General features: G+C 42.0%; 1 protein-coding gene across 1 annotated transcript in view; it reads left to right on the top strand.

The window, feature by feature from the left end:
• UNC5D (unc-5 netrin receptor D) overlaps positions 1-25,185 on the top strand; it is a 58,606-nt gene extending 33,421 nt beyond the window's left edge. Inside the window, exons 7-16 of the mRNA XM_074164071.1 lie at positions 2,854-2,886; positions 6,959-7,144; positions 9,136-9,513; positions 11,282-11,366; positions 15,017-15,185; positions 16,901-17,128; positions 18,877-19,026; positions 21,190-21,354; positions 23,144-23,322; positions 24,981-25,185. Of these exons, the coding sequence (XP_074020172.1) occupies positions 2,854-2,886; positions 6,959-7,144; positions 9,136-9,513; positions 11,282-11,366; positions 15,017-15,185; positions 16,901-17,128; positions 18,877-19,026; positions 21,190-21,354; positions 23,144-23,322; positions 24,981-25,185 (1,778 nt within the window). The remainder of the gene's footprint in view (positions 1-2,853; positions 2,887-6,958; positions 7,145-9,135; positions 9,514-11,281; positions 11,367-15,016; positions 15,186-16,900; positions 17,129-18,876; positions 19,027-21,189; positions 21,355-23,143; positions 23,323-24,980) is intronic.
• Positions 25,186-26,461: the final 1,276 nt, after the last annotated feature.

Here is a 26,461-nt window from a genome sequence, read left to right as displayed (position 1 = left end):
CTGCTCCCTGTCCATGAGGTGATGCTGTCACCTTACTGCTCCCTGTCCATGAGGTGATGCTGTCACCTCATCCCTTTCTAGCCATGAATGGGAGCTGTGAGAGCCATCAGGAATGCTAGGGCTGAAAGGTGCAAACTGAAATGTCTACCATTAATTTTATTTTTAAACAGTCCTCTTTCTTTGTTTCTGCAGTACTGTGTCACCCTTCCTTCTTCATCGTTTGCATGTATGTGTTTACATTATGCTTAGCAGTCATCTTCTTCCACCAGAAAGACTATGGCTATAAATCCTAAGCCTTGTGCTCCTGACCATCCCATCGGTGCCTACACCAGCCTAAGTGCCTGTGGCCTTGCCCCAGGTGCCCCCTCCTAGTCCTGGCTGGCAGTTCTGTGCCCAACCCCTTCTTCAATGAAGGACATCTGGCGAGATGGGGAAAATAATTTTCTAAACAAAGTGAACACCCTGAGATTTTAATAATTCCTTAATGGCAGGTAGCATCCTGTGTATTTATTCAGGCTTCAGAAATACGTACACCTCAGATGACATAAAGTAAGGTTTTGTCTGTTTGGTTTTGGAGGGAGGGAATACCCAGCACCTCGCTGGTCTCTACCTGCTTAAAGCAGAAGAGCTCCCCAGCTCCAAGGTGTCAGGCAGCCAAGCTTCAGTGTTTAAAAGGATATAAATGAAATTTAGACTCTCTTTCTTCCCCATGTTTTAAAAAAGAATAACTGGTGGGAATTTGTGAGCACTATAATTCCTGCAGCTTTTGAGGCCCAACGTGGGGAGCACGTGGTGTTTTCTGAGGTCTTTGTCCTCCCTATACCTTCAATGAAAGCCCTTCCCCACAGATGGCTCGATAAATCCAGAATCCATTCCCATGTGCAGATTAGCATCTCCCTTGGGAGGCTGCCAGAAGGATGCATTGAAAGGGGCATGAAAAGCTGCAGCTGAGGTTTGCACACATATTCGTGACAGTCATGAGCTGACGTACCATCTAGTTGGCTCGTTTTGTGGTTTTCACCAGAATTAATAAAAGATGGCCCTATTTGGGTCACTGGTTCCAAGGAAAGCCGTAGCCACAGGCAGGCTGGTAAAGGTGACCTGTCCCACCTTAAGAATAACGTCCCGTCCTATTGTGGAGTCAGTGTCAGCCCTGTCATCTGCCCCCTTCCCTGCTGCGCTTACGCTTTAGAGGTAGAGGGTATTACGCCTCCTTTGGTTGTCTGAAGGGAGTGCGGGGCCGGGGGAAGAGCTGTGGCTCTGAAGCACTGAGTCACGACACGTTGGGTGTGTGTCTGGGTTCATCCCATGGGGGAGTCGCTGAGCTCCTGGACCCCTGTACCACGGTTGGTTTCAGGTACAGGTTGGGCCTCTGAGCGCTCCTGTATCAGCAACAAGGTATTGTATCACACAGGCTTTTGTTGGTGGCTTCTCCAGCTCTTCATCTCTCCTTTCTTAGCCCCTCTCTCTGCGGGTTTTGTCCAGACGCTGTCTCCAGGCAGGTTGTAGAATGTCCCCGTCGTGCTCTGTGCGGTGGTGAATTATCACTTCAGTATCAGTGCGAGTCCTTCTCCGATGTCACGGACGTGGAGAGGTTGGTCAAAGAGTCCAGTCCTCAACTGACGAGGAACTGAAAGTGCTTTTCTTTCAGGGAATTTCTTCCAGCACTTGTAACAACTGAATAGACACAAAGATCTATGCAGAAGAAAAAGGTGGAATTATCTTTGATTTTGATGTATGAGAGACGGCCAGGCGTGCCGAGCTGGGAGAAAACCAGAGATTGACTCCCTCTGATGCAGAGGTCACTTTGACTCAAGACACACCTAATAACTTACTGGTTTCTTGCATATTTGTTCTTTCATTGTTTATTCCCTACCAGAATTCTCTCAGTTTACTTTTCCATGGTGGATTTCTCTCTGTCCTGCAGAGGTGAAAGCTTTTTCTTTGCTTAATAAAAGAGAGGGATTTGTAGATTTTTTTTGTTTTACTTTTATCTATTTGCTTTAGTTAGTTTTTATAACTTCAAAAACTATTGATTTCTTTTCCCAGTGCCCAAAAAAGGAACAAACAAGTAGGCCGTAAGCAGATGAACTACAAACATGTTTTTATTAACACATCATCACTCAGAAATAAATCTGTCTGCCGTTTTTCAATCAGCACCCACAGACAGAGCCCGCGCTCCCCCAGCACCCCCAGTACCCCCAGTCTCCCGTTTTCTAAGATGACTTTTTCAGGTATTGGGTTATAAAGGACGACTCAGATACTTATGACGAGGGAGACAGAAAGCCTCATTTTAAGAGAGATGCACTACTGTATAAAACCTACTTTATAACATATTTGCATATGTATGGTAGTACATTGATTCTGTGTGTTCTTTAGAAACACATATAGATGTCATTATTGGTGTATATTTAGATACATAAATGTGAGTATGTTGTACATCTTTATATTTTATAAATTAAGTGTCCATCACTAACCTTTCCATATATCAAACATACAAAGAAATAATTAATTCTTTACTTTCTTTGCCAAGTGATCCGCTTCAAAGTATTGAACTCCCTTATTGCTGAGATGCATAATATTGTAAATAAAAGCATCCAATAAAGCTAACAAATACTTGAATTAACCAAGTGAGAAATTACTGCAGAGAAACATCCTGAAAGAGATTTAGGAAAAAAAAAAAAAAAAAGATGAAGGGAAAAAATATGGACAACATAAAATATTCATATTGTCAGCAAACAAGGAGAAAATGTTTCATTTATAGAGCTAGACAGAAGCGATATAGGAAATAGATATGCTCCATGTACATTTATTAAGTGCAACTTTCTCTTTCTCTCTCTCTCTTTCTCTCAGATAAAAAACCTCTTCATGAAATAAAATCCCAAAGTAAGTTATTTTTTTCTCTTGTAAATATGATTTTTCTCATCTTCTCTGCCATTCTGTTTTATTTGTTTAGGAGCTAAATAAAACTGAAGGTTATATGAAAGGCTTTCACCTCTACTGAAAGCATCTTCTTAGCAACTTTGTGATCATGGGTTTTAGACTAAAAATAGAAAAGTGACCGTTCTTTGGTAATTTGTGTCTGAGCGGGAGCCCTTTCTGCAGGAATGCTTATCTTGAAACGGATCTCTTGAGGACTTGTCATTAGAGAAAAACAAATTAATAGAGGAGTTTGGCTTTCTCGGTTCCAGTCTGGTTCCTCTCCTGGCTCTGTCTCACCCTGTCGAGCTCCCTGCGGCCGCCGTTTCCCCCCGGCAGAGGGTGTTCAGAGCGTGTGGGTACCACTGACGCCCTGCTCCGGGGGCTTCCACCCGGCACCCTCTGGTTCTTAGTCTTCCATTGGTTTCAGTGGAATTTCAGTCCAGAGCAGCACATTCGAAGTGAATTGACTGACTGAAAGATTTCATTTTTTAAAAAAGACAAATAGATCTATGAACACAATTTTGGCTCAATTCCTTTGAAGGACTGTACTGGGCAGTAACACATGCAATTGTTTATATCTTCTTTGAAGACAGATTCTTCTATTATGTATTATAAAATATGTGAGTTTTAAGTCTTAAGTATTTAAGTATTCCTCCACGATATTTGAAATTTTAGGGAACTTGGGCCCTAAATCGCGAGGCAAACATCTGGAAATCCAAACCCGCACTCCGTTTCCTTTGAGCCCCCACACTGTGTGTAGGCTGCACCCTCGCAACATTCTCCGGCAAAATTTCTTGCTGACTTGAACGAAGTTTGTTTGAGATCCCAGAGTATTCCCGTGTTCCTCTCTCTGATAAAGTCAGAGTTTTAAAGGAACTGGTTGAGTTCAAATCCATTACCCACAGAAAACGTCATAACTAGTTACAAAGGAACGTAACTAAATTACAGCAAAAATGAATGCAATAAAATACTAATTATAGAGGAGCACAGTTACTGTCCATGGCGGTGATGGCTCTCGGTGAGTGAAGGGGCTTTGGCTTTTCAAAGCTCACAGTTTTTAATATGGTCGAGTTCTGCAGGTGCCTGAGGGCACCCAGCTGCACCCCTTAAACCGTCCTGAAGGCAGAGAAAGCTTGGATGAGAGTATTTCTCCTTTACGTTTCCAGTTCCTAAGTATTTCTAAGGATACACCCAGTCAGGTTGAGGTAGCTCAGAAATGTCCCGGGGCTGCCTTGGCCGCTTACGCCTTTTTAATTTTGTCTTGTCTCTGTCTCCCTGGAATCCCCCCCTCGTTGGTCACATCCGGCTGGTCTGTGTCATAACTTACCTCAGGCAACTGATAGCTTTTTGTTTATCTGCACAGTTCCCATTTAATTAGAGAAACCTGAAAGAGTATCAGTCAAATCGCTTTATTTTCTTATTTATTAAAAAAGAAACTTTAATGGAATTGATTTTTGCGTATAAGATACGTGGGAGAATGAAAGGGTTTCTTTAGGGCTCTGGGGTTAGACACGTAATGCAGGCTGGTGCTATTCGGGAAACAGGAACTTGGTGTAAGACTCTGTGAATCATCATTGATGCAAAATCAAAGTCAATTATGAAGATAATTGAGAAACAACCTGTTCTACTAAATAACCTTTGACATGATCCTCTGACTTCTGATCCTTGTTCTCAGGGACTGGCTCTGTGAGAAAAGGGCTTGGAGCTGCTGAAGGGTCCCAAAAAGGGAGTGAGGGCACTGGGGGAGGACGGGAACCTGGAGGAACCTTTCACATCTCCCAGCAAACTCCAGTGGGAGATGGGGGAAATGTATGCCCTGCACAGCTCCTGGAAAGCACTTATTGTAAATGAGATAATTTAATCAATTACGTTTCCTAATGTACTAAACCAAATGTTTCATTTTCTGCTCCTGCACATCTTAAATTATCTTCAGGTGCTTTATGAAACTTAATCATAGTTAATAGAAACTTCATTACCATCAAATGTGCTTTCAATAAATGTTGTGTAACAGTGTCAGGAGGTGGAGTGAAATACAGGCTACAATTACCACAAACACGTATCCTGTGACTGAAATGGGTAAAACCTGCAGTGCTTTGCCAGAGTCCCTGCCCCCTCTGGGCTGGGCGGATGCAGCTCATTAAATAGTAATTGGTTGACTATAAATGTTTTCTTTTTTAGTTTGTTTGTTTTTCACTTTGTTCCCTTCCGGGAAAAAAATAAAAGCAGAAAATTATCCTGTTCCCCAAATGCACCATGCTTTTCGTTTTTAATTTCTAGTCTCCCATAAAAGGAATTATCCATAAGAAAAGACAGAAAGGGGAAGAAATTAAAATTACTTTAAAAAAACCCTGTTTCTAAAGAAATACTAACATCCTAAATAAAAACGGAAGTCCCCTTTTGTAAGCAGTTATGTTCTGTAGGAACAATTCAAAGGAATACCATGTCACTCGTTTTACTCTTTTAAGATAAAGCTATTTAAAAATCTAATATATTCTGAAAAGGTTCTCCTTTTCCTCTGAACTCTGTGTATGAGTAACTTCGGGTTTTTCCACAAACCCAAGTAACTTAGAGCAATTACAATGCTCGAAGAAGCTGGATATGAGTTACCTACAAGTTTATTTGGGTGTGATTACTTGTTGTGATGTGCCACAGGAGATGGATTTCTTCTGAAAGCTGGTATTTGCGTGGAAACTTTGCAATTTATTATTTTTTTTCCTTCTCAGCAAGTTCTAAATGTGTTAAAAAGGGAAATATTTTTCAGCATGAGGTTATTTGAAAATTCAACAGAATTTTTGCAGAAGTATTTTCTGGGCTAAGTAGCAGTCCCAGTAAAACTGATTTGAGAACATTTATTTTGGGTTGACTGGGATGTTGGAATGGTGTAATTGGGGTTACTGGGAACGCTTTGAGAAGGGGATGGAAAGGATGTTTTCTGTTAAGGACGTTTGGGCCAAAAAGTGTATTTTACTTTGGATTCCAACATAGAAGATCCATTCCGTTGCCTTACCCATGGCACATCTCCCACGTGCTCCAGCCACGGGACGCTGAGTTCGTGGTCTCGGTTCCCTTGCTGTGACTCGTGGTGTTTCCCGTGTGTTGGGGACAGGTGGGACCCGGCTCCGTGGTGGCGCCTCCCCAGGGAGCTCAGCAGCCGGGACTGGTCCTCGTCAGGGGTTTCCTTTAGATAAGAAACTTTTCTGATGCTGCCCACAGGTACTCATTTCTTTCATCTCAATGGGCTGAAGTTTCATATCCGTTTTAAAAAATCAGCTAAAATAAAGTTATCTGGACTTTCTGCAGAAAAACATACGCACAACAGAAGCCTCCTCCCAAATACTTATTAAGTAATTTCAGTAATTGGCTATTTACTAAATGCTGACTTTAACGTCCTACCCTATTTCTGTACATTGCAGTTTATTTACTGGTACTGAGTAGTCTGGATTTCCTGATTATTTTTTGTCACTGTCATTTGTTAGAAATAAACACACTTTCTGTACTAAGTGCTTGTCCCTTGATAGCGGAAGCAGCAGAGAGCAGGATAACGGATGATGTATAGGGTGAATACGTGATTATCTCTTCCTCTAAACTGGAGTTTACATTAAGGAACCAAGGACCCACCGAGTGTACTTGCAAAGTAATTTAATTTCATGGTACGTGGTCCCAAATCCCAGCAGATCTGGAATAGCGGGACTGGATAATTCAATTACATGATATTGCGGGTTTCACTTGGATTCGTTCTTTCAAAGCAATGAATTCTTCTTCTCTGCTGTGAAAGTCTGAAGTCCTAAAAAAAACCTCTGAAGACCACGATGCAATCCCTAACGCAGTGTAAGCTCAGCTCTACGGAGTGATGCAGCAGGAAACGTGCTCCTGCTCTCAAACGCTTGCCTTGCAGTGCCCCCCTCGACGTTTATGTCCCAGGCTTTCCCTCCCTGTCGGTGCCCTCCTGGGATCCCCTGTGCTCATGGGCGGCCAGCGCCAGTCGGAGCGCTCTCGGGAGCATTGCTGACTTGGTACCCGCTTTTTCTCCTGTCAGATATCGAGACTGCCAGCGACATCGCCCTGTACTCCGGCCTGGGAGCAGCAGTCATTGCTGTAGCGGTGCTGGTGGTTGGCGTTACCCTCTACAGACGGAGTCAGAGTGAGTACGGCGTGGATGTGATTGATTCATCTGCACTGACGGGAGGCTTCCAGACATTTAATTTTAAAACAGTCAGACAAGGTTAGTGTTGCGATTTCATTTTCTTCTCTCCAGAGCTCCTACTGCACAGAGATGCTAAGCTGATAGTCAGTGCCTGGCTGTGGGAGGGCATTCCAGCGTGAGCGCAGGGACCTGGGGTTAGACCCGTCTCGTACTGTCTCTGCAATGGTTCGTCACCCCAACTGGGACAAACACAGCATCTTTCTTGACCACACTCTTAAGTGCTCCAGAAATACTGTCACTAGCTTCTACGCTGACGTTTGTGACTTACAAAATCCCCAAACCAACCAAAAGAAGCCCAGAAAGCGTGTCTGTAGCTCCTTCCTATTCATTTACACTTCTATTTTCTTTACTCCAATAGAAGTGATTAGTTTTTAACTGTTAATTTGAGAAACCCAACTTTAAGGATAAGCTGCTGTTAGCATGCAAACAGCCCTGTTCTGAGGTCTGTGGGAAAGAAATGTGTGTAAACTTGTACTGGTTTAAAAGAAAACACAACAAAACAACATAAAACTTCAGAAAGCCACTGATACAGTAAAATATGAAAGAAATATTTACTTCTAATGAAAGCAGCACTCGGATGTTTTCTGGAATAATATATCCTTTGGACAAAATACTGGGGGAATAAGAACAGTGATTACCTTAAAACAGTATGTTTCTTAAATTCTGTGCTGACATTCTAACATCGAGACCTGCCTTGCTGTGGGTGGGGGGGTGTTGGGGAGTGTGAAAGTGTCCCCGTGGCTCTCGGGAGAAGTGAATTATATCGCAGAGTCTGGTGGGGGGTTCGTGTGGTGGTGTTATTACAGTTACTTTATTTTCTGGGAGACACTTCTTGCCAAGCATAAATTGCAAGAAATTGGAAAAAGGGCTTGGTAGACAAGGATGTTTGAAGGATGTTTTCACATTCATTTAAAAATCCAAGCCTTTAATTGGAGTCCTGCAATTCCCAATGACTGTCTCAAATAGTAACTTCTCCCTTTGTTGTTCAGTTTCCCTTAAAAGTCTTGTTTTCAGTCTGGGGAATTGTTTGTTTGACTTGATGTTTCAAAACCATTCGTTCTGGACACTCTGAAACGATCTGAGCAGCCAGTTTCTCTTTTGCCAGACGCTATTAGTGCAGTTTCGGTTCCTTTGGGTTCTCTGACTGGGTTTTTTTAAATAAGAGCATTTGTAAACTAAACAATTCAGATGAAAAAAAAAAGCCAGTTCTCTGTTCAGTTTGCTGAGAAAAGAGGAGACAATACTGACACACGGACAATGGATTAGTGTGATCCAAATTTTATTCTTTGGAGAAATGTATTTATAATGTTCACAATCCAACCTGCAGTCCCTTAAAGTGATAAATTTTCAAGGGTGCAGTACAGATAATTTCCAGAAAATCAGTTACTTTGGGAAAAATTCTATTTAATAAAAATGAACCAGACAAAAAAAAAACAAACACAAAAACAAGCAGTAAAAGACCAAAGCAGCTAAAGGATTCAGGCCCTAAATCCATCCATTCCTTTTCTTTTTTTCCAGAGCCTCTTCTGAGCTAAAATGCTCCTAAAAGACCAGCTGAGGCATTTTTCCCTGTATTACTCTTGTCCCACTTTCTTTTCAGTCCAGTTTCCCTCAGGCATGAAGCTATTGTTTTGTGTAAGCTCACAGAAGAGGTCTGCAGGAGGATGTGTCTTCACCCAGTGGGTTTTAATTTAAAAAAAAAAAAAAAAAAAAGAAAGAAAGAAAAAAGGCATAAACACAAACCTGACTCCAGAACAAAACCAAAGTTCCTTCTCAGATTCATGGACTCTGGAGTTGCCTGAAGTGCAGAAACCATAGTGATGAAGTACCTGTTAGATCTATTGCATCATTTCATCTGTTTTTTAACGTTGCCTTATGTGATTGTGAGCACTGAGAGGATCAGGAAGGGAGAGCAAGTCCAAAAGGAACTGCTGGAGAGGTCAGAAAGAGATTTCTGATTTAGCATCTTACCGCAGTGACTGAGTCCCTGATGTGCTTCACTCCGGCAGGGAACTCGCTGCTCCTGAACCCCTCCATGCAGCCTGACCTGACAGTGAGCAGAACCTACAGCGGCCCCATCTGCCTGCAGGACCCCATGGACAAGGAGCTGATGACGGAGTCGTCCCTCTTCAACCCGCTGTCAGACATCAAGGTCAAGGTTCAGAGTTCCTTCATGGTGTCCCTCGGGGTGACGGAGAGGGCTGAGTATCACGGAAAGGCACATTCAGGAACTTTTCCTCATGGCAATAGTAGAGCGTTCGGTACAATCCAGGCTAGAAATAAGGCGACGTATATTCAGAACCTCTCTTCTATCTCGACGCGAAGCGAGCTGAAGACAACTGCCATTTTTGGACACCTCGGTGGCCGCTTAGTGGTTCCAAACACAGGTGAGTAGATCTTTTCTATTAAAAGCATATAAAATAATTTTAGATTAAACTTTTTTTGCCTGATGTAGTTTTCTATAACTAACTAAATAAATCAAAAAAGGAAAGAAAAAAGTAGGGGCTCCCTTGATGCAAATCTTGGGAAGTAGAGCATGTTGCCCACACAGGAGATGACTGATCAGAACAAAGCCTGAGATGAGTAGTAAGGAGGCATTATGCCTATTTGAACTGTTATAAATTACTGCCTCTCTTGATGTCTTCAGCACGAAAGTCCTATTAATCAAAGCTGTTGCTGACTTGGATCCTGATCCAAAAGAAGGGCTCCCCAGAAGGAGGTTGATACTGGATCAGCATCTTACATAATGGGGGATATTCAAAGCAGAATGTACCCGCATCGACATCTGACTGCGTTAACGTTGTCAGACTTCATTATGTTATTAAAGTCTGCAGCACAGAGCAAACAGACGTCTCTGGAGAAAACTTCCCCTCTCGATGAGAACTGTAGCGCGGCTTTCATTAGCATTTACTCCTGCCTTTCTGGTTTTCTCTTTATTTTAGCTTAATAGCTCGACAGATTTCCATAGTGGGGCACTTCAAAGTCAAGGGGCATTTCAGGATTGGGCCACACACCGAAACACCATGGCAGAGATGCTCAATTTGCTTTGTTTAAGAAGCAGAGTTTGTTTGGTGACTTCTTTGTGACAGTTTTGTGAGACACATTTTAGACTTAAGAAATTGCTTGTTGCATTACCTGCAAACAGACAGCATCAAACTAGAATCAAATAAAGGATGTTAAAATCCTATTCCTGCAGGACGTTGCACTATGTTTGTACATCATTGTATCGGGCTGAATAAAATTCCTTATGTTGGATACTTTCTTTTTCAAAATGGCAAATGTAGCAGAAATCGCCAGATACCACCATTGCTAGCGAAGACGAGATCTTTTGAACTCTGGTGATCTTTAATCAAAGTCGCCTTTAAATTCAACTTTGATTTCATTTGACTATTGTGTCCAGGCTTATCTCTTAGTATCTAGTTGAACTGGATGCTTTAGAGCCTTACCCTTCATCTTTCATAAAATGTGTACTTTAAAGGTTACCATAAAAAATATGGTCTGTATTTAATGAAGATTGATAACAGTATAACATTCAGGGATACAGTATTTATTGTACAGTCACGCACAATACATGGAATGTGTTCGTTTCTTCACAGATTGTTTTTATGTTCGGGAATGAATATTCAAAGGCAGAAGCACGAAGTCAGTTAAGTCATAAATGGAGAAGTCCCTCATATTATTTAACTACTTTATACAATGATAGTCCCATCAATTAGATAATTTAACCCAACACAAAAAACCAAGCCCCCAAACCAAGAACAATTAAATGGGGAACTCAAAAGAGATTGTTCTGTTGCTGCATCAGATAAAAGCCCGTCAGTCACATCTAGACTATGAATCCAGGGTCCTTTAGAGACACAAACCAATGGGAAGTCAACTCTCCAAGAGTTCTGTTGGAGCAAAAAATTTTTAGGCATGTGAGTCTACGTAATTCCAGCCTCTGTAATAAAGACAGTTAAATATTAATAACTATCTGGATCATAACGTATCTTGCATTCATCTGATAATGCTGTAGTGGGAACCCCTATTTCAGAGAAGCGTTCTCCTGCTCTAGGAGGTGGCCTTGTAGATCTGGTCGATGAGAGGCCAGTTGTGCTTTGCTCTTTCCATCCAGTGCCTTTCCCAAAGGTAAGCTCTGCCTTTGCTCTTTTGTAGGAGTCAGTTTGTTGATACCTCATGGAGCTATTCCTGAAGAGAGCTCATGGGAAATCTATCTCGCCATCACTCAAAAGGAGTCCAGGTACTACCCCTTCATAATTTACATTCCAGAGCTAAGTGGCTCATCTGTAGTGTAACTTTAATTGATTAATTTCAGGATAATTTCAGGAGCTGTTGGTGGCAGGTGACGGGTGGTTTCACTGATGAAGCCTTGCTTTGAGTGCTTGTGAGAGGGGCAGGTTTTAGAAATAGTAATCAAGGGCAGGTTCTTACAGCTGGAGACAGGAGAGTTGCTGATAGTTCTTTGCATCAGTTATTTCTCTTACCTCCCTCACCTTAAACATATGTTCAGCTAAAAGCACTGAAAATTGGCAGGTATCTCTGAGGAGATATGGAAAGAAGATAATAACTCCTTATATAGTAAATATTTACTCACAATAACTTATAGCCAAATGACTGCTGGAATTTTCCTTTAAGAGCTGAAAGATGCAGAGCTGCCTATAAATTTTAAAGCCCAGAAATATTTTTCAAAACTTAAAATGAAATCTATTTTTTTTCCCTCTTCTGATATCTGAACTCCTTTGTGAAAACTTTCATATTCCATCCCCATCTACTGCCATAGGTTTTTGATCATTTTCAATGAAAGATTAAGATATGTAAAAGGAAGGAAGAAAAAACCCCAACCCAGCTGTTTTATCTGCAAGGGTTCTGCAGAAATGAATTAATATAGGTTAATTAAAAACAAGCAGCAAATTTTGCCTACTGTTTTCCTTTTTTGTGGGCAGCAGCAGAGGTAACAAACCAAACCAAAGATTATCACAGGGAGATTTTCCCTTCTTCTTTAAATTCTATAGTGAGACAAAAGCAAACATTCATTTATTTTTTCCATCAAAATACAGTGTTTTTTCTCCAGGTAGTTGAGGCAAGACTGATGAATCTCGCACCCATAGGAACTGGGCAGAATAAAGGACTTTTCTGGTGGCTGTGGACGGTGCTGTGCCGGGAGCCGTCTCTTCCTGCCCGGGGGCTCCTGTGTGCCGGGGGGGGGGGTGGTCCCAGCAGCTCAGGGTTGGTGCCCGGTCTCCCCGTGTGTGGGGAAGGGAATCACGTGCAGAACGGCGCCACGAGGACACGGGCTGTCGTGCAGATCCCCCTGGAATGCAGATGACTGTTCACCTGGGCAGGCACAGTGCTTGGGGGTGGGGTAAAATAAAGGATTAGAGAAAGAGGATAGATTTTCTTTATTTTGCAAGTTGAAGATGCAGCACCATTAAAAATTAAGTAGCTCGAGTAAGAAAACTTACAGCGCTTTGATTTTGATGGATTTGAGGGGACAGCTCTGGTTACTGATTTGTTACTCGCAGCCATGGAACATTAAATATTCGCATTTGGTGATGTTTCCCTTTCCTGCCTTGGCTCATAAATGGCTCAGAACTGCGCGAGACTCTTAATGCCATGTCAGTTATTACACAGAGGACTCTCACTGCTTGCAACAAGTACGAGAGTTCATCTAATTAACTGATTTCAGTTCATTTGGCATTAAATAATTCCCAGAATTCCCATATGTTTGTCCAATATGTTCTACAAGGGCAATGATTCTCTAAAAGCAATTAAATAGCTCCTTTCAGGCCAGTTTGTGGTTGGTCATTCACACCCGTCCCTGCTATGGCTCTCTCCGTGGGGCACGCGGTCGGGAACGGCACAGCGTGACCCTGGGAATCTGCCAGCGGCTGTGACCAGAGCCCACACCGTCACAGTGCCTTGGGCCTCTTAATATTTCTTTAAAATTGTTACTATTTTGGTGGGTGGGAGGGCATTTGGTAGATGACAACCATAGTCTCCCAGTTGTCCTTCACATGGACTTTGCTGGGCTGCCACCAGGACTCTGCTGCCACTCCTGACAGCATTTCTTTTTGTATCTTGTATATTTGTGTTTTGTTTCATTCCCGATACTTGCAAAATCTGAGCTATTTCTGACAGAAATTATCACCAGTAGCGTAACTAAAACTCTGGATTCACATCTCCTAAGGGTGTTGTGCCGAAAACAAAATAACCTCTATTTTGCTCCCATTATTGAAGCTGAATTGTCAAGGTTGGTACCGGAGGCAACTTCAGCAAAGCTCCACCCCCGCCCCCCCCCCCCGGTGTTCCATGCGTTTGTCAGCAGCAGCCGCTTGGCAAAGGACGTGTGTGTTGGGAGAGAGATAGGATAGAAATGCACCGAGTAAGTTAAAAAACGAAGGTTTGCCTCGCTCTCTGGAAATAGGCTTTTGTTACCCCCTTCCTGCAGCTGCATCAAACCCGAGATAAGGGAGGGAGCAGGACACGGGAAGGCACCAGCCCTCGCCGAGGTACAGCAGAGAGCAATCACCCCAACTGAACGCCGCACTGAAAAATAAATATGGATAAAAGTTGGCTTGAGGGTATCTAATAATTCTGAGACATTTTTCTTTGTACGTAACCGGATGATTTCTTAAATTGGCTGGAAAGAGAGGTGTTTTGGGGTAACTGCTGTTTGCTTTCATGGGCTGTCCAAGTCGGGTTGGGTCACACAGAAGGGGCGCTGGGCTCGGTGTGGGCAGGGGCTGGGTGCTGCCCCCTGCTATCGCAGTGCTCCAAGGGCCGTGCTGTTGTTCACTTGCGACACGGCAGTGGGAGTATATCCTCATTTTCCCCTAATTTACACCTTCATTTTATTATTATATCATCTAATTTATATCTTGGTTGAGGTTCTTATCTTTATCTTGGAAACACCATTTGCTTTAAGAGTGAATTACATGTCCAGTAATTTAGAAGCCAAAAATTTGAGTCATAAAAGACAGATGATGGATTACTGTGCAAAGAAAAAAATCAACTGCCCCTTCCTCCCCCCCAAGCCCCAACAGGACAGAGGTTTCCGTTGCCAGCTTTAATCTCCAAGATGGGAATCTCATCTCCTTTGTGGCTGGCTCTGCCCAGGTGTATGTTGTGAGAGGTAAGGAAAGCACATGTATGTGGAACAGGGTTAAATTTAGGTTTGAATAGAAGAGAAGGTGGTTCTTACTTCATCTTTATAATTTAGCAAGCAGTTAATTTAACCAGCCGTCGGTGATGACATTCAGATGAGCTGAATCCCTAGACTTCAGTTGTGCTGATGGGGCTCTTTGGCTGTAACGGAGCCCACACGCATGGACCTACTTCACCGAGCTCTAAATTTAAGCAGAGAAGTCCTGTCCCTGACGTCTGCTCTGCGTTACCGACCTCGTTCATCCTGCAGAATAGAAATGTGTTTGCAAACCAGGCAGATCACACTCAATCTGGAAAAATTTATGAGACTGTGTTTTTAGACCGTAATTTGTTTTATCTTCACTACTGTGAAAATATTGTTGATGACAGTCTTTGAAGGCAGAATGAGATGGTAATACTACCAGCTGGTGCATGAAGCAAGGCTTACTTGTATGGAGTAATTTTAGTGTTTTATTTGGTTTAAGCAAATTGAAATGTATTTTAAAGACCAGAATCCTAAACTGACCAGCCAACGATTTCAGTAGATGTGGTTTAATAGTTTTGTTTCATCCCCAGCTACTGCTTATACAGGAACATCAGCACAGCAATGGGTTTGCTTACCCTTTTCTGTAATGGATGATTGAGGGATGTATATTTTAACGAAACTATATTTTAAAACTTGCAGTTGAAGTAAATTTTCACTCCTTATTTAAAAACACTGACAGACGTTATTGTCTCCCCCCCAAGCCTACAGCCAGAAGGCTCAGATGTTCTTCTGGGACCAGAAGTAACCTGTGGACCCTCAGAGTTGTCCGTCAGCTCTCCCTTTGCCTTGACGATACCACACTGCGCAGAAGTGAACTCCGAGCACTGGAACATTCACTTGAAAAAAAGGACCCAGCAAGGGAAATGGGAGGTGAGTTTAGACTTCTGCTCCCACTGCAAAGGCTGTACTAACGATGGGAACGTGGGTACTCTTACTCATGCAGGTCAAAGATTATGTAAGTGATAGAAAGAGTCATCTTAAAGGATCAGTTTTAAAAAGATTTTGCATTTTGTTAAGAAGCCACTAAACTATTTTCAACTATTTTACCATGATGAACAAGAAAGGGTCAACTTTATGATCTAGCCCGTGTCACATGAGAAAGTAGTATTTTCGCAGATCACCTAATAATGGAGCCAGTAGCCAATAATTTTTGAAAACATTATTTTGATAGATCATGGCTCATGTCAGAACAGATCATTATATCCACACAAGAATTTATCAGGACAAGAATTTATCAGGACATAAAGTTAATTATGGAACTGGTTAAAAATACACACTTGAATTTTTTTTTTAACCTGGAAGGATCCTCTTGATTTTTAAATTTTTCAATCAAGAGGTCTCTTTGTCCATGTCATTTTAAAGGGCATTCACTGATCCCCCTGTGCTCATAACCTCTGAAGGATCAGTGTACATTAAATGAAATATTTTGCTTTTTTAGTTGAAAGTGTATTTTGTAATCCTGATTTACTGGGGAAATGAAGCTTTGTGCATTCATGACATGGGCTTTTAGTCATTTGTGTCTGTCCACCTGCATGTTTTAAGCCCACTGGCCATCTCTGAGTGAAGCTGCGTGGTAGGCAGCAGTCTCAAACGTTAAACCTTCTGCACCCTTTGGGCAGCCAGCCTGCTGATAACAGCCCTGAAGGGATGGCTAAAGCATGAACCGAACTGTTACTCAACATTACAGAAATCCACACACTATGGAAAGGGGCTGAATTTCCCAACCATAAAGTGTACATGTGATTAGAACCACAGAACCCAGTAACTAGACACAAATCCATAGTCAATCAGATTTTATTGCCTGGCTGCTGCTGGAACTGTTTGGTTCATTGCACTGTGAGGGGAAAAAAGAGTAGTTAAAGCATTCGTGGATACCATAACTCGCTCTGCCCTTCTCCTCCTCTAAACCACGCTAGTGTTTGTTGCTCTCGTGTAAACCTTTTCCAGTTCAGCTCAGTTTCCCTGCCGCAGCGGCACTGCCCACTCACTCAGCTCCGTCAGTGCTGGGTACCAGCACCCTGGAATTCAGGAGCAGCCTAACAGCAGGCTACAGACTGCTCCCACACCTCATCTCATGGTGCTGGAAGGCAAAACCAAGCATGAAAGGCAGGCGAGGGGGATGGGTAGTGTTCTGATGAAGGTAAACATAACTGTAATGGATGTTCTGAAAGGAAGTCAAATACCAACTATTGTTCAAGGTTTGCTTATTGACTTTAATCTGCAAGGTAATTTCGTAACTTGACATTGGGGAAAAAAATTAGCTAGAAAGTCAAGAGCACTTGAAAAAAGATGCTAAAATCGCTTACACATCATCATTACTATTATATGCTGTACACACTGAATTCTGCACAGTATCTTGCCATAAATCCTATTGCTGACTCAGGGCTAAACGGGGAGTATTTGCTCATAGGGGGAGTCTGCCTTCTCCCCTGCCCTGAGGTCGACAGGAGTAAGGAGTGTGCAGGCTGCCTCAGAAATACTCTGCATTCCACTTGAAGAAAAATAAACAAATAATGTCATGACTCCTACTGTCAAGGCCTATTGATTTTATTTTTTATTTTTTAAACCTGAATTTCATTTTGCAGGAAGTGATGTCTGTGGAAGAGGAAACTACTTCTTGCTACTGCCTGTTGGATCCTTATGCCTGTCACATTCTCTTAAACAGCTTTGGAACTTATGCTCTAATTGGGGAACCGATCTCTGACTGCGCCGTTCGACAGCTGAAAGTAGCGGTTTTTGGCTGCCTGTCTTGCAATTCTCTGGATTACAATCTGAGAGTATATTGTATGGATAACACACCTTGTGCGTTTCAGGTAAATGGTTTCACTTCGTTCATTTGGTTTTAGTTATTTTTCCATAGAATACTAACGCTCCTTTGTCCTTGGGCAACAGAAATAGTCCAGAACTCACCCGAATGAGAACACTGTATTTTTTTATGCCACTGCTGCATGACTTGTTATAAATCCCTTAATGTCCCTGTGCTCTTGTTTCACTCGTGGGTTTACACTGCAAGAGCTTTAGGACAGGCAAACCGTCTTTCCATTTGTCGCCAGGCGGATGGAACCCCACTCTGCCCCCATTTCTAACCAAAAACCAGGCAGCCACGGTTGACCCAGCACAAGCTACAGCTGATGAGCAGGGTCAGGCTGGGCTCGGAGCCTCGGCTGCTCCACGGCACAGGCAGAGCCGGCATCTGGAGCCGAGTGCGACTCCACTGTGAGCAGAAAATGCTCGTCATTATCATTAGATGTACAGTATTTATCACGCTCATTACCCTTACACTGCCATTACTCAAGTTAAGGATTTCCTTCTCTGTTTACAATTTGAGCAAGAAGAAGGAGATTGTCTCACCATCCTTTTATTTATATAAAAAAAAATAATTGTGCGTTTTCCCTTTAAAGAAAAAAACCAACAAACCATAAAACAATCCCCAGTGGAGATTAAAATTAGCATGATTTTTCTACATGGTATTCCAAGACAAAACAATGACATTCACAGGCTTTTACAGCCTTAGTAAACTAAGAACCTTTAACTAAATGGTTTTCTTTTGGGAACTGAAATGAAGACAGTTGTGACAGACTATTTTTTTGCTTCCTGTTCCTATGGTACAGAATAGAAACGCTAATGAAACACACACTAATGTCTATGTGCTTCTAATAAAAGCAAAGCCACTGAAAGGATTGTTAAATACTTACAATAGCTTTGTAATTATACCCTTTATAGCACTTAGACAATTCGTGGGCTCCCAGTATCTCCCTGGCTGAGTCTGCCTGAAATTCAGAGGCCCCAGTTCCTTCTTAGGCGTTAGTGAACACACCCCAGGAGCTCCGAGTCACACACTCAGTTCATTTAAACCTGCGCTGCCTGATGCCTTCAGCGACTCCGCGTCGGTTGTGCCCTGCCCATGTGCATTCCGTATTGTGCAGCAGGTTTATACACAACGGACAAAAATCTTTGGAACTTTTAAATATACAGAAAAAAAACTTCCACAAAATTGTGCAACACAACTACAAAAGAGGCCCACAAGAGGGAAATGAGATCAATCCTGTTCAGAACTACCATTTATTTTTCTCACACTGCTCCATACAGCACGGTGCCGTCTCTCAGCGATTCATGCATGCTGAATTTTACCTTCAGTACATTAAATCAAAAAAACCCACAAAAGCCCTCACCCATAGCAACCTGATCTACTGTACCATCTTGTTTCTTAAATGATTGTGACATTCAGCAAAACAGTGTGTTTCAATACCCTTAGAAGTTCCCTGCTCCAGTGCTGCGCTCCCAGTCTGATGGGTAGGTATCGATACTGTGGTGGCCAACGAGAGAATTCAATGTCACAAGTGCCATCACGATGTACATGGGAATCGAGCTGATGACACCTACCCATCCTTTTCACTCCAAAGGTGAAATACAAATGCCAGTGCCCATGAGAGAAATACCCCCCTGCTGGGCCCCAATAACGCTGTCGCTGAACTGGGCACCTTCCAGAAGGAGCAACTTTCATTAGATTTGGTATTTGTTCCCAATACTGAAAAAATTCTTTCCTCCTCTGCCGTTGCAGGAAGTGGTTTTGGATGAAAGACTCCAAGGAGGACAACTACTGGAGGAACCAAAACTTTTGCCTTTCCAAGGGAATACCTTCAGTCTGCAGATATCCGTCCTTGATATCCCGCCTTTCCTTTGGAGAATTAAACCCTTCACTGCCTGTCAGGTACTTGCCAAGTTTAGCTGTTCGCACTTGAATTCAGAGGCAGTAAGAGTTCTCACTGACAGGCGTAACCCAAATAAGACAATGGTTAATTTCGAAAGGTGTGGATTTAATCTTAAGTACGCAACAAAAATGCATTGCTTTATGATTTTGACAGATACCGATTTCATACTTAAAAGAACGATTTAAATTTTTCACTTTAAGAAGTGCAAGCTTGTACTTTATGACTCATGAAGATGTTTTTGATATCTTTGTCATTAAGATTTCGATATAAGTATGAATATATGGCTGAAAATTGGATTTAAATGTAAGCATTTAAATGCCACAAGTTCAAATTACAGCATGTCTGTACTAAGAATTAGAGCTGAGGAAGAACAAATTATTTTTTCTGTACTACGTTAATTAAGGAGGCTGCTGAAGACAGGAAAGTAAAAATCAAAACAAAAGAATTTCCAAGTATATTGGTAAGTGGAAATTATAAGCGATGTGCTGGCACATAGAGTGGGCTGGTCTTTTAAAATACAGAACTTAATTAGAACTATATAATCTCCCTTTCCCCGGGAGCCCACAGCGAGGCAGTGACCTGTCAGTCCGTATTCTGGCAAAACCAATTCTTTAAATTGCCATGTTCTCCAAAACACGAGTGCAGTGTGCTCTGAAACTTAGATACCCCCATCTATAGCCAGATAAATTCTTCTATCATAAGAATATAATTTATGCTACAACTTAAGAAATGAAAGAAACCGCGTCATTTTCAGTTACTGGGGGAACCCTTCAAACCTGGCTGGGTGTCAGAGCGGGGAGAGGCTGTGACAGGATGGTGAGAAGCCAGACGGGCACCTTTGAGCTGTTAAAAACAGCTCTCAAGTCTCTTGTGTCTCCTGGAGGATCCAGTGTCTGTCTGTAGCTACGAAATGATTTACATTCCCTCTGTCTGCTGGGAACTTAATTATAAAGGGAGAATAAAACTGAAAGCAGTTCTGGAATCCCCGAAACACTCGTGGTTCCACCATGCTTTGCCCCCCTGTATTAAGTTTCATATAATTCTTTTCAGCTGAGTGATTCTTCCACTCTGAATGAAAGCAGAGATGATCACTCTGGAAAAATCTAATTACAGTTGCTCCACTTCTAATATTTTGCTAATGTTTTCTTTATCACTGTTGGTATCTTGCCACGGCTACGGCTACCAACGGGGGATCTACAGGCAGAGCTTATCGTTACCGCTCAGTGCATCGTCACAGAGAGCCTGGAACGCTCAGGAAGCCTAAACCGCGTATCGGCTGCGAGTACGAGATTCTCCTCAGCTTAGTCTTGACTGTATTTTACAGAACAGGGTGAGGCTGCTGAGCTGTACGCTCTCAGATGACCAGTGCATTGCTGGTTTCTTCAGGGATAGAGAAAGGATCATAACCTAAACCCTATAAAAATTGCTTATAGGAAGGCAAGAATGAAGAAAAGCACATTTTCTGAGCTGTAAGCTCTTAGGTGAGCTTCCATATACAGACTGACCGTAAGAGTTATTAAGTGCATGGTGTACTTGATTTAAACAGCTAATTATGACAAATGATTAGTTGGGAGGTCACTCAGTCCCATAATCACATGGATGAATGCTAAGATAGAACAGAATGAAATATTAGTATCGGTCGTCTTTTCCCTTTTTACACTATTCTCCAGGTTGACAATTCTACAGTATTTTTCCAATATTTTGAAATTACTAGAGAGCACGTTTGATTTAATTGGTTTTACTATTTACATGCCTTCACGGCTACAGTGCAGAACACCATAGTGGGTTTACGGCTGATGTTAGTTTGGAAATAAAACCAACTAATAGTGCCTGTTGTTGGACTGTGCAGCACAAGGTGCTGGCAAGGTGACAGAGACCAGAGTGAGGGTTCTGATCCCTGCCTAGGTGCAGTAAGTGAAGTCTGTCTGAGAGTCCCTCATCCTTTGTGTCACTGAATGAAATCTAAGCTTTTCAATAATCTTAGTATTTATCAATTTAATCATCATTTACTAGTTTTGTCCTACTTTGAGTTTGCAGGTTGTTAGTAAAAAAGCAAAGATTGCAGAGAAAAATCATGGATTTTTTTTCCTCTTTTGCAATTGTCACAACTTCTCTCTCTCTCACACCTGCCTCCCCATTCGGGTGGGATTTGTTTCTCGCAGGAAGTCCCGTTCTCCCGCGTGTGGTGCAACAGCCAGAAGCCGCTGCACTGTGCCTTCTCCCTGGAGCGCTACAGCCCCGCCACCACCCAGCTCTCCTGCAAGATCTGCGTCCGGCAAGTCAAGGGGCACGAGCAAATCCTACAGATCCAGACATCCATCCTAGAGGTACAGAGCTCTCTCTCCTTGGTTAAGTTGCTGTGTCGTGTGAGACGTGATGCCTCCCCACTTTTGTCCTTTCTCTGTGTAGTTTCTTACGCCCTGTTCAAAACTGGAACAACAGATTTCCAGCAGAAATCAAAGCACAGAGATTCTACAGCACTAAAAATAATTTATATTTGAGTTGGTAGTAATAGTTTCCTTGCAAAAAGTTTCTGACTCGCTTGTGGAGCACTGAGAATTGAAACTAGATGGATTGCCTGTATGCTCTTGGGCCATTCATTACTAGAGCATCTTTGTATACGCAGAATGTCTTGCAAGGACTGTAGCTTTGCTCACAGGTGAAAGAAATCAAACATTTAGCCAAGCAAGATGTGTCCTACAGCAATGAAAACGTCAGCTGCTTTTTTAAGATTATTTAGCATCTTTGTTGATTAATCCAGATAAATTCTGGATTAAAGATATATGCCCATTGCTAAATGCGCTATACAGAGAATGCAACTAAATAAGAAACCCCCAAGCATCATTCTGTACAAAAACATCCTCAGAATACATCCAAGCATTTTTCCAGTTCTTTATTGCTATTTTATAAAAAACTGCTGTCATTCTCTCTATTTCTCAATACAATGCTGCCTTTTTTTTCCCTCTCCTTTTTTTAAAAAGGGACCTATCTGCCCACAGCTCCCCAGAGCTGTTACAATTCTGACTTCAAATGGATTTGCTGGTATGGAAGGCTTTCTTGGCCTATCTCAAAAAGTGATTGAAGAGTGAGGATAATTTGACTGTAAAATAAATATATAAATAACAACTGAATACTTGAATTGCTCATTGCCTTACAATTCCCTGAACTAACCAGGTAGCAGTAGCTTATCTCACACGTGCAGGGTATGAAAATCTACTATTGTTCTGCATATTTAATTTAAACAGTCAGAGCATGCGATATATCTACAGCTCTGCTATTACTCTGCATGGATGACTTTTGGGATGCGTCATAAATGTTATATGAGGAGACTATAGCATCAGTGTTGTTTAATATTTATGCTGCATTGCACTGAAACGAGTAATGCATGGAAACATGACTGTTACCCAAGACTCATAGAATTTCATAGGAAAAGAATGGGCCAGATCTACAAAAGGACCTGGATTCCAAAGGGATTTTTAACATGGAAGAACTGAGGTACTTAAAGATTTAGGTGTTTTTAAAAAATCACAAATGAGAGATTTATCTGTCCATATTTTAGGCTAAAGCAATTAAAGATTTAGAAACCCATATGCTTTTGTGGCAGTTGATCTACCAGTCACTGCTCTACTGGCCTTCGTCTTCCAAAATAAACCGAAGGAGGAAACTTCTAGAAGGAAAATGACATTATTTTATATGTTTTTATACATAGGCGCTTGTGATTTCTAGGAGTTCTAGGAGAGGTATTTCACAAATCAGAAAAATCCCCCTTAGCTATGTAATTTTCTGTTATCAATTCTACAATCTACACCTGGACTCTCAGGCTCAGGTTTGATTCTTTCTTCCTCCAAAAGCAGAGCTGATGCACCCGCAGATGTACAGAGACAGGCTCCTGATGCACCCATAGGGGTAGGTCACAGCAGAAAGAGCAGTGACCTCTTGCACTCACAGCGACCCTCGTGCTGAAGAGACCGGGCACAAACCGTGTCACGGTTCCCCGTTTCCAGCCAGGAACGTGTGACGGGACTCGGTGTACGGATGCTGAAGAGCCACCTCCAGCCCCGCGGCAGCCAAAGCCCGACGCCCTGACTAACTGCTTTGCTTTTGCATTCTGTTTAGAATGAAAGAGAAACCATCACTTTCTTTGCACATGACGACGGCAACTTCCCTGCACAGATGGGTCCAAAAGCATTCAAAATCCCCTACTCGATTAGACAACGAATCTGTGCAACGTTTGACACACCCAACGCCAAAGGCAAAGACTGGCAGATGTTAGCACAAAAAAACAGCATTAACAGGTAATGGAAAGCAATTATGAAAGGTGAACATTTACATATGCAATGGGAATAATTTGCTGCTGTTGTGGGTTTTTTTGTTTGTTTGCTGGTATTAAAGATGTCTGCATAGTAATTAACATATCTCAAGGATAAGCTGTAGTTGGTACATTCTTTTATATAGACCTGGCTGCTGAGAACAGGAACTGCATTTCTCCCCTGAATTAGCCCCTGTGCCCTGTCCTACCTGAGCTTTGCTTCTGAGCTCCGTTGCTCTGGTTTGGTTTCCTTTGTGCACCCACAGGAGTGGGGTCGTGCTACAAGACGAGACTGTAGAAGGATTTGGGGACTGTTGTGTGCTGTGGAAGCAGTGGTTTAAAGCACTTAGGAGGTTGCATGTGCTCTCTCAAAAAAAAAAATCATACAGCCCATTGCCTTGGTTTCTATCTACATATTTTGTATTCCAAAATGAATTACACATTTTTCAGATTTTTTTACTAAGGAAAAGGCATATTTAAAAAAGACAGTCATGCTCTACTGTTACGAGTAATAATATTATGATTATTGAAACTGAAAGATGCTGTAAAAACTAATTTACTACTTATTTTGCTTTTTCTGCTTGGCTAAATTAAATCGGTGGAGGCAGTTCACTCACAGAAATATTTTGTGATTATCACAAACACCATAAATATGTTCCCAAGAGGGTAGAGGAATACTTAAATCAAGCAAAATAACTTTTCGTTGACTTGTTGTTTTGCATGGGAATCTCAATAAACCACATCTGGACCAAAGAAAAAAGCAATTTATAGTCTTGCAGCAATGAGAGTGTGAAAAAATTCTACTTTACTTATCAGCATTTACTACCCATTGTCAGGCACTTTTAATCTCCCCTGGTTTCTGTTCCTCACGCGTGGAGGAAGCTGGAGGAGACTTCTTCTTTCTCTGGAAGCTGGGCGACAGAGTACTGAGGAGATTACACTGACTTGTGTTAGAGCAAATTTGTGATAACCTTTAACTTTTGATTCTGTGTTGGAGACACCTGGTAGGGTCTTCGCAATATCTATTTTTATAAAATCAAATTTATAGATAGAAAAAGGAAGTTGTTGAGCAGTTTAAACAACCCAAAATGTAGTTATAAAACCAGACGGTAGAGCATAAATACCTGACTTCATAGATTTCCACGTGTCGGCCGTACCACGTAATCCATCACAGTATTTCCCCCATCCATTCTGTTCTTTCAGTGCACTCAAACTATTCATGTCGTTGCTACAAGGAGCTTCTTCAAAGCTACCTTCATAATTGCAAGCATCAATTTAAATTATGATTCCCCTCCCAGACAAATACTTCCCAGGTTTGCTAACGATGCTTTCCAGAGCTGACTTATTTTCGAAGTTATCTGGGATGGCGCAGCTGGCCAGCCTTTCTGTGCCTCAGAATACACACATCCCTTGTTCAGTTCACCTCTGCTAAACCAAGCAAGTGACACCTGCAGAAGAAATGCACCCGTGTGTCCTCTTGGGGGTTCCCTCCCCTCATCTCATCTAGGTCTTGCTGAAGGTTTTTAGTTTTTTTAACACATCTATAGCGGTAGGCAGAACAGAGGGCACTTTCACATTCACGGCAGCTACAGTATATACTCTTCCTCATCCTGTTTGTTTTGCCTTTGTCTCCCCTCCTTTCAGGAATCTCTCCTATTTTGCCACCCAAAGCAGTCCATCTGCCGTCATCCTGGACCTCTGGGAAGCCCGACATCAGCACGACGGCGACCTCGACTCCCTGGCCTGTGCTCTGGAAGAAATCGGAAGGACACACTCCAAAATCTCAGACATAACAGAAACTGAGATCGAAGAGCCCGACTTCAGCTACAGCAGACAAAATGGACTCTAGTCCCTTTTCTCCACCCCAGAACCCAGGGCCAGCTCTGACGGCTGCACTAAACCTCTGTGGCAGGGAGGAAATAAGGGTTTCTGCACACCGGGTGTATGGAAACAGCCATTTCCACAATGCAGTTCTCAGTTGGAGGAGCAGAAGAAACCCTATTAAAAATCATCTCGGTGATAAGGAAACCACAAGCTTCTCCCTGTCCTCTTTCCTTTAAAATTCATGTTTTAACATCAAAAACAAAACTACACATCTGTTGTTCCTGGGGCAGGAAGGAGTGAGATACAGAGCCACAAAAGGTAAATATTATGACATAATGTATTTAGGAAACAGTAATGCTAATCTAATGCCTAGTGAAAATCAGCAAATATGATAGTGAATATTTAGAGGCACTAGAGGTTAATCCTAGTTTAAAGGTGCGTCTTCTTGGGGCCTTGACTCCCTTTGTCCTGCATCTCCAACCTACCCCACTTACAGCGGGGGGTTATTTGATGTTATCAACGTGTTCTGTATCTGCTACAGAAAAAGTGAAAATCTGGCCTTATCCTGTTCAGATGTTTGAGGAATTAGGAGATCTCCTAACTCTTTAATTGAAATCAAGTGTATTCCAAACAATTTATTTTTAAAATTCAGTCACTTAATGAATGTACATTTGCTGCAGAGCGTTCTGGCCTGTTCTGTTCACAAAACAACAGAACCACCCCCTTCTCTGTGAATTAGTGTGTGTGCGCCTGAGAGAAATTGTCTAAGGGTCTTGGTCTGCAAACTTTCACTTGGACAAAAATGTTTCTTTGGGGGTGGGTTTAAATAACCAAATAAAACACAGCAAAGTGCCAGCCCTATTTTAGCAAGTTTACACTTCATTTATTTATTTATTTATTTTTACTTCACGTTCTGGGGCTAAACTAAGAAGTAAAGGTGAAGTCAATCAGCACGGCTTAATTTTGGTTTAGTTTCAGATTGAAACAATCGACCCCACCCGGTACTGCCAAAAATAGGCTCGATTTCATTGTATAATTTGGAAATTTCCCAGGATATAAACCTGGCTGTGTTACATTTGCTTTAGTTACAAACATACTGCATTTACCACCAAACCCAGAATCTAACTAGAGAATCCTCCTCATTTTTTATCCATTTCATACAAAAATAATGTAATTACTTCAACTGAACCAAAAAGAGAGCTGTCACTGTGAGTGAGTGTCCCATGGGACTGGTACGGAGCCAAATTTAACCATTATTTTCACTCATCTATTCTTTAAAATCAGCCAAGGAGCTCGTTAGC

Source organism: Numenius arquata, chromosome 26 (assembly GCF_964106895.1).
Source record: "Numenius arquata chromosome 26, bNumArq3.hap1.1, whole genome shotgun sequence".
Lineage (NCBI taxonomy): Eukaryota > Metazoa > Chordata > Aves > Charadriiformes > Scolopacidae > Numenius > Numenius arquata.
This window is presented reverse-complemented; position numbering and strand designations above follow the sequence as displayed.